The sequence below is a fragment of the Notolepis coatsorum genome (genome assembly GCF_963971535.1).
Source record: "Notolepis coatsorum genome assembly, chromosome: 11".
In the NCBI taxonomy this organism is placed as follows: Eukaryota; Metazoa; Chordata; class Actinopteri; order Aulopiformes; family Paralepididae; genus Notolepis; species Notolepis coatsorum.
This window is the reverse complement of record NC_140175.1, coordinates 50,297,826-50,314,106: the sequence shown is the minus strand read 5'-3', so window position 1 is coordinate 50,314,106 and position 16,281 is coordinate 50,297,826. Positions and strand designations below refer to the sequence as shown.

Genomic DNA, 16,281 nt, shown 5'->3' with positions numbered 1-16,281 from the left:
AATCAGCTGCATCTTGCGTTTGGAACGGATTTCTCCAATCGACTTGTATGGCTTTTTAGCCAGCTTGCCTTCCACACATCCTTCACAGAAGAGAACCTCTTTCTCTGCAGAGAAGTCCACTCCATTCACCAGATACTTTAGTTCCTTCAGCTTGGTGGTGTGACCAAGGCGCTGGTGCCACAGGCTGGCTGCTACTGATGCACTATGACAGACAGATGAACTTCCTTCAACATCCAGCTGATAGAGCCCATCAGCTCTTTGTGTTCCCATTCCATGAAGAGTTCTATCTTTCCCACGTATGTAGCAGCGAGACTTCCTGAACTGCACTGTATTTCCTTTCTTGGTAGCAGCTCCCACTGAGAATAGATTCCCAGATAGCTTTGGAACATACAGCACGTCATACATTGTGACTTTTTTTACATCACTTGATTTAAAAGTCATTTTCATGTTGACATGTCCAAGTCCTAGGGCTTCAACCACCCTGCCGTCACCGAGTCTCACAGACTGTGCTTTTGAGAATTGCTGGTATTCTTGAAGAACCTTTTTATCACATGTCATGTGCTTTGATGCTCCAGAATCAATTAACCACTCAGCATGTTGTGGTCTGTCAGTCGGGGTTGCCTCTCTGGCGACAAAGGCACTTTCAGATGAATCTTCATCATCGTAATACATCATGTTTTTGGCCTTGTGGGTTTTCTTCTTAGTTTTGTATTTCAAGCTTGGACAGTCACGTTTAATATGTCCTTCTTTTCCGCACCCGTAGCACCTCCATGTGCTTGCTCTTTCTACTCCCATTGACTGACCACCACTGGAGTTATTCTGCACATTTCCTCGAAAACGTGAAGACATGGCTGATGCACCATCTGATGTAGCACTACTTGAGTTAACATTAGCATTCACTTGCTTTTGCTCTTCATTTGTTAATGATTGCTGAACAAACTGCAGTGTCAGACTGTCAATCTTTGTTTCTAGTGCAGTGACAATTGTAGCATAACATGGTGGCAAACTACCCAAAAGTGTTACAATTTGGTCTTCCTCTTCAATTACAGCTCCTATTGCTGATAGCTGGTCAGTCAGCTCCTTCATCCGTTTTAAATGTTCAGTTAAACCATCTCCTTCCTTCATTTCACATCGAAAATACTTTTTCTTCAGAAACAGTTTATTTGCCAAAGTATCTCTCTCAAAATGGCCTTTCAGCGTGGTCCACGCCTCTTTGGGAGTCTGGCAGCTTGTTATCAGGTACAACTGGGGTGTACTTACATTCAGCACTAACATAGAGAATGCCTTCTCTCTCCGTTTATCAAACTCAGCCCGTGCTTGAGCATTAGCATCTGCAGCTAATGTATCCGTCTCAATTAGCATACCCCATAGTCCTTTAGCTTTCAGCAAGTGCTCCATCTGAAACTTCCATGTTGCCCAGTTCTCTGGTCCGCTCAGCCGGTCAATAAACAGCTTGTCATCCATTGTGAAATCCCACAACACTGTTCATCTCACACAAAACTCTGTGTAGCTTCTTAGCGATGTTCTGGGCCCATAACCTGTTGTATATTTCCAGAGCTTTATTCCTTGTTGCACCATACACCATACTGAGACACAACATACAGCATGACAGGAAGTACTAAATATCTGTCTACAAGCAGAGGGTGGTATTGACTGATAGTGCCATCTAGTGGTAAGGTAAAAGTACTGTATTACAACACTTCCCACCCGTAAACACTGCCAATTGTGTTCGTAAGGACAACTGAGCAAGCCGGAGGCACCGCTGCCAGGAATTTAACACGGTGTGAAGTGGCTCTTTAAAAAAACATGAATACAAATTTGTGTGTGTGTGTGTACGTGTGCAGTCTTACCAGCCCTGTGCTGTAGTATCCAGGAAGGTATTTCTCACAGATCTGGACCAGACCCCAGAAAGCATCCTAAGAAAATAAATGGAAATATGACTTTGAGGTCAAGTGGAGTCAAAGTGGACCATTGCTGCATAGATAAGATGTCACATAAAGTGACATGGTGGCCCACCACAATATGAGGCAGACCCACCACAATATCAGACAGACCCACCAGAATATCAGACAGTCAGACCCACCACAATATGAGGCAGACCCACCACAATATCAGACAGACTGACCACAATATCAGACAGACTGACCACAATATCAGACAGACCCACCACAATATCAGACAGACCCACCATAATATCAGACAGACTCACCACAATATCAGACAGACCCACCACAATATCAGACAGACCCACCACAAGTAGATTCCTTTGCCTCTAGTGGCGGCTCACAGGCATGGCACGTTCTGTGAGACCAGTTCAACCTGAGAATGCTTCACATGTATGACACTGTGTGTCCTTGTTTCATCTACTAGACATCTCTTGCACACACAAGCCTCTCACCGACACTAATGTGTATGTGTGTGTGTGTGTGTGTGCATGTACCTCTGCAGGCATGTGCATGAGTAGCACAGCAGCGATGGGAGCCTGGGCCTGGCAGTATCCTTCCTCAGGCCGGTGCAGAGTGTAGGCCTTCAAAACCCGGAACAAGTCCTGCTGCCTACATAACACACAACACATACTACTAAGTCATAAACATAACAGAGAAAATACACAACACATACCAGACTTTTTGTGTGTGATAATTGCGACAAAAAATGCTTGATTTTGCTGCAGCCTTTCAAAGAAATTGCAATGCAATTTGCAACATTTTCAGTTTTATACAAATAGTATACAAATTTATATACAAATTATACAAATAGTGGGAAATTGTGAAAATTGTGAATCCATGAAAAAAGAAAATGAACATTGGCACTAAATATTGGTTGGTTTGGTTGAATTTGCTTTCATTCTTGTGATTGTAAAATCCTGGAGGGACTGACATAAATCCTGGAGGGACTGACATAACTCAGGCCATGTCCAGACTAAGGCCATGGTTAGACTAGTGTTTTTGTAGCTCGTTTTTATACGTTTTTGAATACGTTTGATGTCCCTATTACACAGAAATGCGTTTTTTGGCGTTTTTTGGTGGATACGGCTGAAACGCTAAATTGTGTTTGCGTCTTGGAGAACCCCTAAAAAACGCGCCGACAACAGCCGTGTAGTCAGCACGGAGCCGTTGTTGCGAAAACGCCCATGCGCAGTAGATACCATCTGCGTGCCCTTCCGGTGACAGCAGAGCTGTCCCAAACCAAATAGCTGCAGCTACTATGTGTTGTCAAGTTATTGTTATAAGGACCCCAGTCCAAGCTACAACAGTCTGCATTCCCTTAACAATTGTTTGTATTGAGCCATATTGTATTGTACCCATATGCAATATGTTAAATAAAGTTTACATCCATTCATTCTGCTAGCATTACCGATTGGCACTGCCACTGGATAACATGAGCTAGTGTTAGCTATCAAACCCTGTTAGCTCAAAGCTCTTCTTTCAACTTAACAAGCATTAAACAAAATGGCCCAGTCATCTATTCACCTTTGTTTAATACACACAGCGTTGTCTCTAATGTTATCTAACTACTGATAGCTCCCGATATCATCAGTTTGGTGCTGGCTAAGTAGCGTGAGCTAACGTTAGCTTCTAGCCACAATGCTATACTGTTATAATGGCAAATTCCATTGACGTTAGCATGCAGCTAACAATGCTACCGATCTTTTTTTAGACTAAACTATCCGCTCTTGGTGGTCACTTGTGTTGATGTTAGTTTTGTTTCATCAACAAATGACAGGCAGAACACAGTGAATGTATCCGTTTTGTTTATTGCACTTTTATTAGGCTTTGCTGAAAAAGAATTGGTGCATTGAGTAAATAGGCAAGATGGTGGCGCGGCATAGGCGCCTGCCTTGTTGACATTTTCTTTGCTGGAGCTTCCAGGAAGTGTATTGGCACATTCAAGTTATGATTGGTTGAAATTGCCTTCATGTTCGCCACCTACTGCCACCTACTGCTTTGGCAGTGTACTACATCACTGTGCCCAGGTGACAAAAACGAAAGTGTGACTCGAGGCTGCCGCGTCGCGGCGAAACTCTTATGACAATGAAACGAAAATGAAATGAAAATGAAACGAAAGGTGTAACCGCCGCCTAAGACGATTTAGGTCGTTTTCGTTTTCGTTTCGGTTTAAGGTTTCCGTAAAAATGAAAACGTCTCAAGATAATAAGCGTACCACAAATTTACAAAATAAATGTCTTTCCTGTTTTTCGCCCTTTTATTTTGAAAACCGGCCGGAAGTGTTGTCGATCATTGTTTTCGATAACTTGTGTGTCCGGTTCTGTGCTTTTGTTTTGAGCCGACGCTATAGTTTTCAACGGAGAGAGACACACACACACCGCGGCGCCAGTGCAGCTTCACAGGCAGCCGGTGATGAGGAGGAGGAAGAGCTGTGGATTTTAATCGGAAGGAGAGAGAGAGAGTACAAAGCCGTATATAATATAATAGCCCCGTGGTGCGGTCGGAGGCAGCTCAAACTACCTGTGTTGTAATCAATTAATTTATTGATGTATAACTTGTCCGTGTGTGTGTCCAGTCCTTTCGACTAGCAAACGTTGTCTGTATTTAATGTTACCTCAGGATACCACTGTAATATTGTAGCAAACGTTGTCTGTATTTAACGTTTACCTCAGTTGGTAAGCTATTTAGCTAATGTTGTTAGCATTGGATAGCATCAACGCTAGCTGGCTACATCCCTGCACCATGCCATGGGAATACTATTTACTAAATTATGGAGGCTTTTTAATCGTCAAGGTATGAGAGGATTTGTCATGATCAACTGAAGGGGTATGCTATGGAACAATATGTGCTTGGGTATAGCGCTTTTACCCAAAGTGCTTTCCAATTTGTTCCTCACATTTTACCCATTCACTCACACACCGACGGCGGAGGCAACCATGCAAGGTGCCAACCTGCTCATCGGTTAAGTGTTAGGGGTTAAGTGTCTTGCTCAAGGACACTTCGACGCGCTTCCCGGGAATCGAACCGGGAACCTCCGGATTACCAGGCGACTGCTCTACCTCACGAGCCACTGGTTGTTGTGTTCAGACTGGTTGTGGCTGCTTACCCATGACCTCCTCTGGCCACAAACATCTCATGGAAGGGGAACTGCCTGTGGAGGTCTCTCTCTATCACATCCACCCACTTAGGGTCTCCAGCCTGCCTGTCCAGTTCCTGCAACACACACAGGCCACAGTCACAGTCTGCTCCAGCCCACCAGGACAGAGACAGGTCTATAGTGATATCAACAGTTACATTTTACAGTGGTATTTATGCCAAGTGGGGTTTTTGCCTAGAGGTCACTGTTTGACAGCATATTACAGATTCTTTAAGAGTGATATTTACAGTGATCTTAAGAGTGATATATTTACAGTGATCTTAAGAGTGATATTTACAGTGATGGGTGATATTTACAGTGATATTATTTAATAGCAATACTTACAGCATTATTTTACAGTGATATTTAACTAACCTCAAACTTGCCCTGGTTCTGTTCTCTCTTGACCTTCCCTCCAGACAGGTAGAGCCAGGCTCGGCCCCGCAGTGACGGAGGAATGCCCTTCTGACATCGCAACTTCACCTGGGTAACAACAAAACCAACACACCCAACGTTACCTAACATTTCTTTGTTTATAAAAAGAAGGTACACGCTGTGACTGCAGTATGACGCCTTGTGTTGAAATATGATTACCCCACTCCTGGCTTTGTTTCCATGTTGTATGCGACAGCTGACAGCATACGACAGCTATACACAAGTTTTACATGATATTTGAGGCTGTAAAATGAGTGCTTACCTTTGTAATGTTTGTAACCACTGGAGCACACCAGGGCCCTATTCCCCGTACCTGGTTCAACTAAGTCGATCAAAAGTCCCATTAGCCAGATTCAATTAACCCAATGTTTGAAATCAGGCTTTCCCTGTTCCTCGAACACTGATTCACTCTCGTTAATTCTAACCAGACTTGATACTGAGGATAATTGCGCACGGCCGCCTCACCTGAAAAGACAGCAGGTGTCGATCACAGAAATCCTGATTTACTAACGGCATTGATTGAAAACTTTATTAACAGATTGCAGAATGGGTACAATACAGTACGGCTCAATAGCCTCGCCGACAAGTTAAATGCATATCTATAGGCAAATTTTAAGTCCCATCAGATAACAGTGCTTGAACAGATAAATGCATTTTCTCAAATTAATTCATCAAAAAACCTCAAAGGCTTGCAATTGCTCATTCACTTTTCTCAAGTCACGTCCACGTCATCAAATCCGTCAAACAGCGCATCTCCTCAGACATTTGAATCCCAGTTACAATATGACAATAACGTGTGAGTGACAGTGATACAATTCAACAATCCACAGATTAAGATTCATCGTAATTCACATCCACAATCCACGCATAAAGACACTTCAATTTATGCTTGAATGAAACACAATCCGGGCGCTCCGTTAAGCAAATACATCCACAGCGGAAAATATGAACGAATCAGAGCCAAACGACCGATAGGTTTCATTCATTAAAAATATCCTGCGGGATTCACATTTGCAATGCTCAGTTATTAAAATAACCACATAGTGTGTGTCGCGACTCGCGAGCACCGTATAGTATGACGTGCATTATTTATGACAAAGTGAATCCATAGGCTGAATATGATTTATTATCAGCATTTTAGGTCTATTATTTTACATTTCAAAAGCCCCCTCTAGAAAAACGAAGCACAAAAACATAATTCAGAATGGTATAATGGGATCTGTGAGGAAGGGCGATGGCATTTTTTTGCGAGGGCGTGACCAGTTTATCAAGCTAACTGAACTAAACTCTGCGCTGGAGCAAGTTCAAACTTTTTGATCTGTTGCCATAGTGATTTAGACAAACGTGCTTCGGGGGACCGAAAAGCACTGGAAAGTCTGACTTATGTCAAGTTATCCTGAAAATTATCCAGGTACGAGGAACAGGGCCCTGGCCTATATTTTACATGTAATCATTTAGCTGACGCTTTTATCCAAAGCGACTTACAAATTGTGTACAATATGCGAGTAAGAGGGTACACCTCTGGTGGTCAATGGTAGATGGCCTTGTTCATTTAGCCGTTTTGTTTTGACTTGTGATGGACTCAGAATGACTTGTGATGGACTCAGAATGGACAAACAAGCTTATTTTCCATCTACAAGTCAAACTCTTCAGGAACTAGGGCTGCAACTAATGACTAATTTGGTAGTCGACTAATCTGCCGATTATTTTTTCGATTAGTCGACTAATCGAAAACCAATGTAAACAACAACAAACCAAAAAAAAAAAAAAAAAAAAACGTTTTTTTTTTTAATTTTTTTTATTACCTATCTTTGTGAAAGTGGCTTCTCAGCTCTGGTCCAGCTGAAGACAGAGCAGAGGAACAGATTGGACATTGAGCATGACCTCAGAGTTGCTTGTCTACCATCACCCCAGACTTTGAGACTCTTGTCAGGACCAAACAACAACATCATAACATGATGATCCCATAGCAAATTAAAATAATGACTCATGAAACATTTGAATTTGGATCTTTAAGCCACTTTAAATGAAAATGTATTTGAAGAACAATACAGCAATCACTCATAACAAGATAAATAAATTAAATAATACAAATTAAAGTGGAAGTGTACTTTAAATAACTTTTGTTTGCTGTGTGTGAGAGGAGTCCGTGTGTACTGTGTAATTTGTGTGTGTGTCTTACTCTGATCGCTGTGTGAGTGAGAGAGGTGTGTACTGTGTAATTTGTGTATGTGTGTGTGTCTTACTCTGATCGCTGTGTGTGAGTGAGAGGAGTGTGAATGTGTGTGTGTCTTACTCTGATCGCTGTGTGTGAGAGAGAGGAGTGTGAATGTGTGTGTGTCTTACTCTGATCGCTGTGTGTGAGTGAGAGGAGTGTGTATGTGTGTGTGTCTTACTCTGATCGCTGTGTGTGAGTGAGAGGAGTGTGTATGTGTGTGTCTTACTCTGATCGCTGTGTGTGAGTGAGAGGAGTACGTGTGTAATGTATTGTGTGTCTAGTCTGATCATCATCTCCTGCAGGGGAACAATGTTTTCAATGTCCAAAATTTGCTATGGGATCATCATGTTATGATGTTGTCTGGAACCCTGAGAAGCCACTCTCACAAAGATAGGTAGTGCACAAAAAAAAAAAAAAAAAAAAAAAAAAAAGATTTTTTTTTTTTTTTATAAATGACTAATCGACGCAACAATTTCTCGTCGACGATTTTTTATAATCGACATCGTCGATTATGTCGACTAATCGTTGCAGCCCTATCAGGAACACAAGTGAATACAGTCTAAAGCAGGGGTCAGCAACCTTTTTGACATGGAGTGCCTGTTTGAAATATAGTTGTAACTAGTGTGCCTCAACAATATTCCATGCATCGTAAATATTTTTTCTCATAATCAGGTATTTTTAATGATAATTTTTACATTATTACATCATTATCGTTATTGTTATTATTAACAATATTATTATGATGGTTGTATCAACCCTAAATCTGAGTTGGGGGGGGGGGATGCAATGCAGACAAACAGCTGCATACAGTGTGATCATTTCACTCACATTTGCCCATTCATTTTTGGACACATCACACACCATCGGTGTGTACTGTACGTGGGCTGTCATAGCTCCACCTACAGGCCTAATGGAGAACACCAGGATGTGAATGGAGGGTGAATGTGAGGTATATCGTGTAAATAAGTTTTGATTGATCGCAAGACTACACTGTAAAAAATATATAATAATAAGTTACCAGAACTTAAAAATACTGAGTTCAGTTACTGTGCATTAAGGTTTTCAGTCTTCAATCCATAATAATCCAGAAAAATAAGTACACAACCACATTATTTCAACCTAATAAAACTATGTTTATTGTCATTGTTTTAAGAACACAAGTTGACTTGGTAATACTCACATTTTGAGTAAAAAATATGGCTTTTAACATGTGCAATGTTCAATGAAATAGAAAAATAAATAATAAAATTAGTTGATTAATCCCACTGGTCACAATGGTGACCGTAATAATGTTTTTGTTATAAGGCTCTGCAAATGTCACTGAATGATGTAGCAATGTATTTCCAGCTAAATTGAAATAATAAACAAATAAAGGGTCTCAATTAAATATGTGGTAGTAAAAAGAACCTGTGGGAGGATTTCAACAAAATAAATGCGACAACAGTGCAAAATATTTCACTATAATATTTCAAAGCAAAAAAAAAATATATATAATTTTTTATTTATTTTTTTACTGCTGCCCCCTGTGCCTATGCAAATGCCCCCGCGTGCCTATGCAGGCACGCGTGCCTAAGGTTGCCTACCCCTGGTCTAAAGTGTAGAAGCTAGTCTGGACTGTAGCTTTAAAAGAACCCAGTCAGCTGGTCTTCTATGGGTCCAAGCAGAAGAGACATCTTACTCAGGGATTCTGATGCTACCAATGCTATGCTAATGCATGCAAATTACACACATGTGATGTCACATCTTACCTGTGCAACGGTATAGGTTAACATGAACAGGGACCTGGGCTTGAACTATGACCTCTGCCAGTGGGTCTTGGACTTCCTGACGGGCAGACCCCAGGTGGTGAGAGCAGGCAACTGCACTTCCTCATCCATCACCCTCAAAATAGGGGCCCCCCAGGGCTGTGTTCTGAGTCCCCTCCTCTACTCCCTGTACACACACATGACTGTGTGGCTCAGCGGAGTAACAACACAATCATCAAATTTGCTGACGACAGTAGTGGTGGGCCTGATCTCTGCAAACGACGAGAGGGCCTACCTGGAAGAGGTCAAGGTCCTGGCGGGATGGTGCCAGGAGAACTGCCTCTCCCTGAACGTCAGCAAAACAAAGGAGATGATTGTGGACTTTAGGAGGTCGGGGGTCAGGGACTACAGCCCCCTCAGCATCGACGGGGCACCGGTTGAGAGAGTGAGCAGTTTTAAGTACCTCGGAGCCCACATATCCGAGGACTTGACATGGACCACACACATTGACAGTGTTGTGAAGAAGGCACGACAACGCCTCTACTTCCTCAGGCGCCTAAGGAAGTTCCAAGTCAGTCAGAAGATCCTTAAAGGGGAACTATCTTATAAATGGCCTTTTTGAGTGTTTAGCATTGTTTCCTAGCTATGTGAACTTATATTAATATGATCTATGTCTCAAAATTCTCATATTGGCACATTCTTCCAATTCTCCTCTCACAATATTCACCCTCACTGAACTGAGTCATTTGAAAATGTGCGCGATTTGTGATGTCAGAGAGACACCGCTGCATGTTAATGTTGAGATAGAAGATGAGCTCCACACAGTGGCTGGACCCTGACCAGGAGCCCACACAGCCTCTCTCTCCACACGGCTCAAAACGGCTCGAGATCTTGAGGTAGAAAAATGCTGTTTTTGAGGACTTGATTAGAAATACAAAACAATGAATAAAAAAAATATATATATTACAGAGGTGTTCCATAGACTCACAGGAATTGTGTAAAAGTGCCCAAATAGTGAAAGAAATAGTAAAATAGTTCCCCTTTAAGAACTTCTACTCATGTACAATAGAGAGCATCCTGACTGGCAATATCACCTCCTGGTTTGGCAATAGCACTGCACAAGACCGAAGCAGACTACAGAGAGTGACACGTTCAGCCGAACGCACAATTGGAGGGGGGCTTCCCACCCTCCAGAACATTTACAACAAGCGGTGCAGGGGTAAGGCTAAGAGAATCATCAAGGACTCCAGCCACCCAAACAACTGCTGCGGTCAGGCAAGCGATACCGGAGTCTCATGGCGAGCACAGAAAGACTCAGAAGAAGCTTCTATCCCCAGGCCATCAGGCTGCTCAACGAACAATAAACACTATGCAACAACCATCAAATGCACACAGCACACACATCCACATGCACACAGTCACTTTAAACAAACAACACACTGCAGCACCCACTCTCCACACTTTAGAACACCTAAACACATTTATATTTATTGGTAAAGGATTTGCACTACAACTCGTACACCTTACTGTAAATTGTACCTAAATTGTACCTCATCCCATTTCTGCTTTGCACTATATAGTATTGTATATTAGTACATTGCATAGTATATTGTATGGTAACTCAGTTACTTCTATTCTGCATCGAACATTGTACATATGTCTATACTAAACACTGTGACTTCTATTTTTACATGCTATACTATTTTATTTCATACTTATCTTGTCTAGCACAGTCTCTGGAGCGTAACAGTAAGAAGCATTTTGTATAAAAGTATTCTGTACTTCTGTATGACAACTATTAAAGAAACTTGAAACTTGAAACATGATGATATCACACCACTTTTACATGTTTTTATGTGTCTATGTTATGTCTATGTGATGTGTTGTGATGTCATGTGTCTTTCTGATGTCTGTATGATGCATGTCTGAACACTTCGTTCCCCTACCCCCCTACAAGGACCACAATTGAAATAAGCTCTGAGCTTTTTTTTTTCTGCTTTTTTCTGTGATTTTTCTCCCATCCCAATTGACCTCTCGTGCCAATTCTCCCTCCCCTGTCCTGATCGTTGCTCACATATGCCCCCCACTGGCCGGTTGTAGGGAGGATAGAAGCCTTGCATCACATGTCCCCTCCCGATACATGTGGAGGCAGCCGGTCACATCTTTTCACCTGCCAGCGTGGACTCTCATTTGGCGAGGAGTAACGTGTAGGAGGCTCACACTGCCCCCGCCATTTTCCTGACTTTGCTGTGCAGGCGCCCCAACCGACCTGTAGGAGTCGCTGTTCACAACGACCGGACTACCACCCTTCGACTTCCCACCCGCTAACTCTGCCAATTGAGTTAGTATGGCGGCCGGCCCAAGCCGGAGGCAACGCCGACAGCCGGATTCGAACCCGGTGTCTTTGCGTTGGTGACGAGCGCAATGTCCGCTGCGCCACCCAGCTCTGAGCTTTTTTGTGTTTTTTGTGTCCTTGGTAGTATTCGAGACTGTGCTTCTGTCACATGTTTATTTATATATCGTCAAAATAAAAAATCAATCAATCAATCAAAGCCCCCCCCCATCCCCAAATCGAGTCCAGTCCAGACCTTCTTGTGTCTCTTAGCCATCCACTTGTCCCAGTTGTTTAGCATGTCCAACCATTTGGCCTCCCGTTGTCTCAACACCTCCATAGGAATGTCCTCCGCCCTGTGAACACAGACGCACAAACACACACGGTCAACATAATATACAGGTGCAGCTCGATCAATTAGAATATCGTGGAAAAGTTATTTTATTTCAGTAATTCAATTCAAAAAGCGAAACTCTAGTAGATTATAGATTCATTACACACAAAGTGAAATATTTCAAGCCTTTATTTGTTTTAATTTTGATGATTATGTCTTACAGCTCATGAAAGCCCAAAATTCTGTATCACCAATAATTTTTTTTAAATAGATGTATTTTTCTTTTGTATATAGAAATGTCGGCCTTCTGAAAAGTATGTTCATGTATGTTCACTCAGTACTTGGTTGGGGCTCTTTTTGCACAAATGACTGCATCAATACAGCTAAATATATAGACTTTTCCACGATATTCTAATTTATTGAGCTGCACCTGTATATACTGAGGATGTTATGAGAGAGATGCTGTAGTGGTTAAAAGGGCACTTTGTCGATTTTCAACCGTATTCCTGTCGTTCCGTCGTGAGGACATGTGATAATTGGACATGTAAATCACCACCTTCGGGTGACGTCACAGAGAGGAGAGCAGACCTCTAGCAAACTGCACAGTATTTCCTCAACCATTTCTTCCTTCTTTCCTTGAGTCAGGCCAAACAAAAGTTGAAAATAGTTGAGGAAATAGTGTCTGCAGTTCGCTAGAGGTCTGCTCTCCTCTCTGTAATGTTGCCTGGAGGAATTTCTCAGGGTGCCGATGCGGCTGAGCTCACAAGACACAGAACTCGTTGGTGAGATACATGTCCAATTATCACATGTCCTCCGCACAACTGTGTTCTTCTCAGGTTGAACCGTTGAAAAAGTGCTAATTTAAGTCCAGCCCATGCCGTCAGGAATCATCATCAGCCATCGAGGAAATGCTACTTAAGATGGAATGTGAATCCCTACCCTCCTTCAAAACCGCTCTCAAAGAGCACCTGCAATTAGAAACTGGCCCCTGTAAATGTCAAAATCCCCCCCCACCCAACCCCCTCTAGTGTACTCTAATGTTTCTTCTCCTTCAGATTTCAATTTTTTTATGATGTTGCTGTTCTCTACCGTTATTTGTATGTCTTCTTGTATGTCATAAATGTCTTGATGAATTGAAAATGGAGGACCCTTATGTAAACAAGACGAAAGTCTTTTTATGGTCTGCATCCTCTTAGCAGTTGTTTGTATTGAGCTGTACTGTACTGTACCCATTCTGCAATCTGTTAAAGTTTTCAATCAATCAATCTAAGATACCAACAAAAGCTGCTCCACTGCCTGCATCGTGTCCGACGGCAGCGTCCAAGCTCAAGAATGAGATGCAATTCTCGATGGCTGATGTGAAATGACTAAATGAAATTACTGATGTGCAATTTCATACAGTGCATTGAAATAGAGAGAAATTAAATCAATGTTGATTTTAAAAAGTTTTGGTGTACAGGCTCACGTGGAAAATAATTAAATGCATTTCAATCGACACAGGTTATGATGTTTAACTGAAAAAGGCCAGCAGCCTATATCTATCAAAAGTGAACCGACTGAGATTAAAATGACAGATATGGAACATTCTATCCACTGCAGTTCTACACTGTGATTCTATTTTGGTCCCATTGTGCTGGTAAACTGAGGGTTCATGGTTTGAGGGCCTGCTGTAATAGTCAGTTTGCAGCAATAAAAGCTTTGCTCCAAAGGTTCATCCTCTCTTTTTTTTTATCTACTTTTTCTCCTCATTTTTCTGTATTTTTCTCCCATCCCAATTTAGTCGTTATGCCAATTCCCCCCTCCCCTTCCTGGTCGTTGCGCGCATTTGCCCCCCACTTGCCGGTCTAGGGAGGGTTGATGGATACTATCACATGTCCCCTCCAATACATGCGGAGTCAGCCAGCCGCTTAGGGCTGCACGATTTTGGAAAATAATCTAATTGCGATTTTTCGGACAGATAGTGATTGCGATTACATTTGCGATTATAATAATTTTTTTAAGCAGCCCCACAGAAGTTTATTGTAAAATGCGGCTTGCATCTGGCCTACGCGGTGGGTCTTTTCGGGACACCGAGCCTGAAAATGTTTCTTTTTACCTGGGAATCGATACTGATAATTTTTTCTGTACTTTACTCTCCCTCTCTGAAGTCTAAACTTCACAACACATCTAAAACCCCTTACCTCCCTCTCCCAAACCAATCTTGTATCTCAATGGGACTTCCTGGTTAAACAAAAAAAATTGAAAGTTTAAAAAAATCTAGTTTTCGATTTGATAATTGCATCATTCCAAATCGCGATTTCGATTAAAAATCGATTAATCGTGCAGCCCTAGCCGCTTCTTTTCACCTGACAGCGAGGACTCTCACTGGGGGAGCGTAACGCGTGGGAGGCTCACACTACTTCCCCCAGTTCCCTCCCTCGCTGAGCAGGCGCCCCGACCGACCTGTAGGAGTCGCTGTTTACAACAACCAGGATACACACCCCGCCGGCTTCCCACCCGCTAACACTGCCAATTGGTTAGTATGGACGACCGACCAAGCCGGAGGTACCGCTGACAGCTGGATTCGATACCAGTGTCTCTGCGGTGGTAGGCAGGCGCTTAGTCCGCTGCGCTACCCAGCCGCCCCAAGGTTCATCCTCTCTGAACTTTTCTGTCCGTCAAAACAGATACAAATCTGTTGGGCGACGGACTCATAATGAGCCCCGTCTGATAAAATAGATACTCCTCATGGAAAAACTATTAAAAACAGACATAGCCAGCCAGGCATAAGGGATCAATGTAGCCGGTGGAGTATGTGCTGAACAGAGTTCATACCAGTCACCATGGGTTACTCTACAACACAGATAGTAGGCCCAAGTTAGACCTGCCAGAACAAACACAAAGAACATGCACTCATTGCCACCAGATCATATGGATTAGAGCAGACTGTCAGATTACAGATGGAATAGACCTACATATACACCAGGGTTAGAAATTAACATTTTTTTTCAAGGGCTTTTTTTGCCCCCCTTAATTGATTTTCGGGGGCTTTTTTTGTATTTCGGGGGCACTGAATTTTTATGATAAACGGTAGGTGTATATATATATACACACCTACCGTTTATCATAAAAATTTATATATAAAAAAAGGTTTACAGTGTTACAGTGTTTACAGCCTTAAATAATGTTTGGCACACAAAGACCGAACTGACTGAAAAATATAGGCTACATTTGTCAAAGTATTAACTTAGTGCAAACAAACAATATGCTCAGCCAGCACTAGACTTTCCTTTCTATAATATAAACACAAAAAAACAATGTCAACCATGTTTAAATTCCCTGATTGTCAGGTCTTAATGGAAAGATTAGTTTTCTGCTTGAAATTATTATGTATCTCTACATTTATTTAGACTAACATTATTTAAATATTGAGTGCAACTGTGGTGGATTACATAATTCGTTGAGTTGGAACCATCTATGGGTTGGCGCCGGGTCCCCACGGACATTTTAGCGTGTGGCACCTTCAGCTCCGGTAACGTTAGGAGGAGATCATAACATCAACAAGCAGCACGAAAGCGGCAATAGTCCCGGTTGGAGTTAGTAAAACACAGTTGTATGTTAGCCTTCTTGGATGTTGAATAAACACATATCATTGTCTTTAAACACCCCGCCTCTCAGACTCTCATTCCCTCCTATGCTAGCTTGTAGCTACGATAACATTTCATTGACTGTATTAGCTGGGGCTAGTGCTACCATAGTTAAAACGTGCGTTGTATTGTACAAACTGCTAACGCTATGGCAAGATGTGTGTATGCCTATGTAATGTTAATGGCTATGTTTTTAAAGTCGTAATGAAGATTGATTTAGATTGTGCTTGCCATTTGTACACAAACTGACTAGCACCTGGCTCCGCCAAATGATTTTTTTTTTATTTGTGCGTCATCTACGCCGTACGCGTGATACACAGACGCTCCATTACCGGATAAATATATATATATAATTAGTAAACGGTCTGGGGCATTTTGTGCCCCCCTTAACTGATTTTCGAGGGCATGTTGTCCATTTTCAAGGGCATTATGCCCCAAGCCCCCGTTAATTTCGAACCCTGATATACACCGAGTATAAATACTTGGGGATCTGGCTAGACAGCACTCTG

At 42.2% G+C, this 16,281-nt stretch overlaps 1 protein-coding gene across 1 annotated transcript in view; it reads right to left on the bottom strand.

The window, feature by feature from the left end:
• The window catches only part of LOC311237432 (TBC1 domain family member 10A-like), a 69,147-nt gene that overhangs the window by 20,733 nt on the left and 32,133 nt on the right, over positions 1-16,281 (bottom strand). Inside the window, exons 2-6 of the mRNA XM_084325313.1 lie at positions 12,069-12,168; positions 5,458-5,565; positions 5,053-5,159; positions 2,441-2,555; positions 1,851-1,916 (exon numbers count right to left, since the gene is read on the bottom strand). Of these exons, the coding sequence (XP_084181439.1) occupies positions 1,851-1,916; positions 2,441-2,555; positions 5,053-5,159; positions 5,458-5,565; positions 12,069-12,168 (496 nt within the window). The remainder of the gene's footprint in view (positions 1-1,850; positions 1,917-2,440; positions 2,556-5,052; positions 5,160-5,457; positions 5,566-12,068; positions 12,169-16,281) is intronic.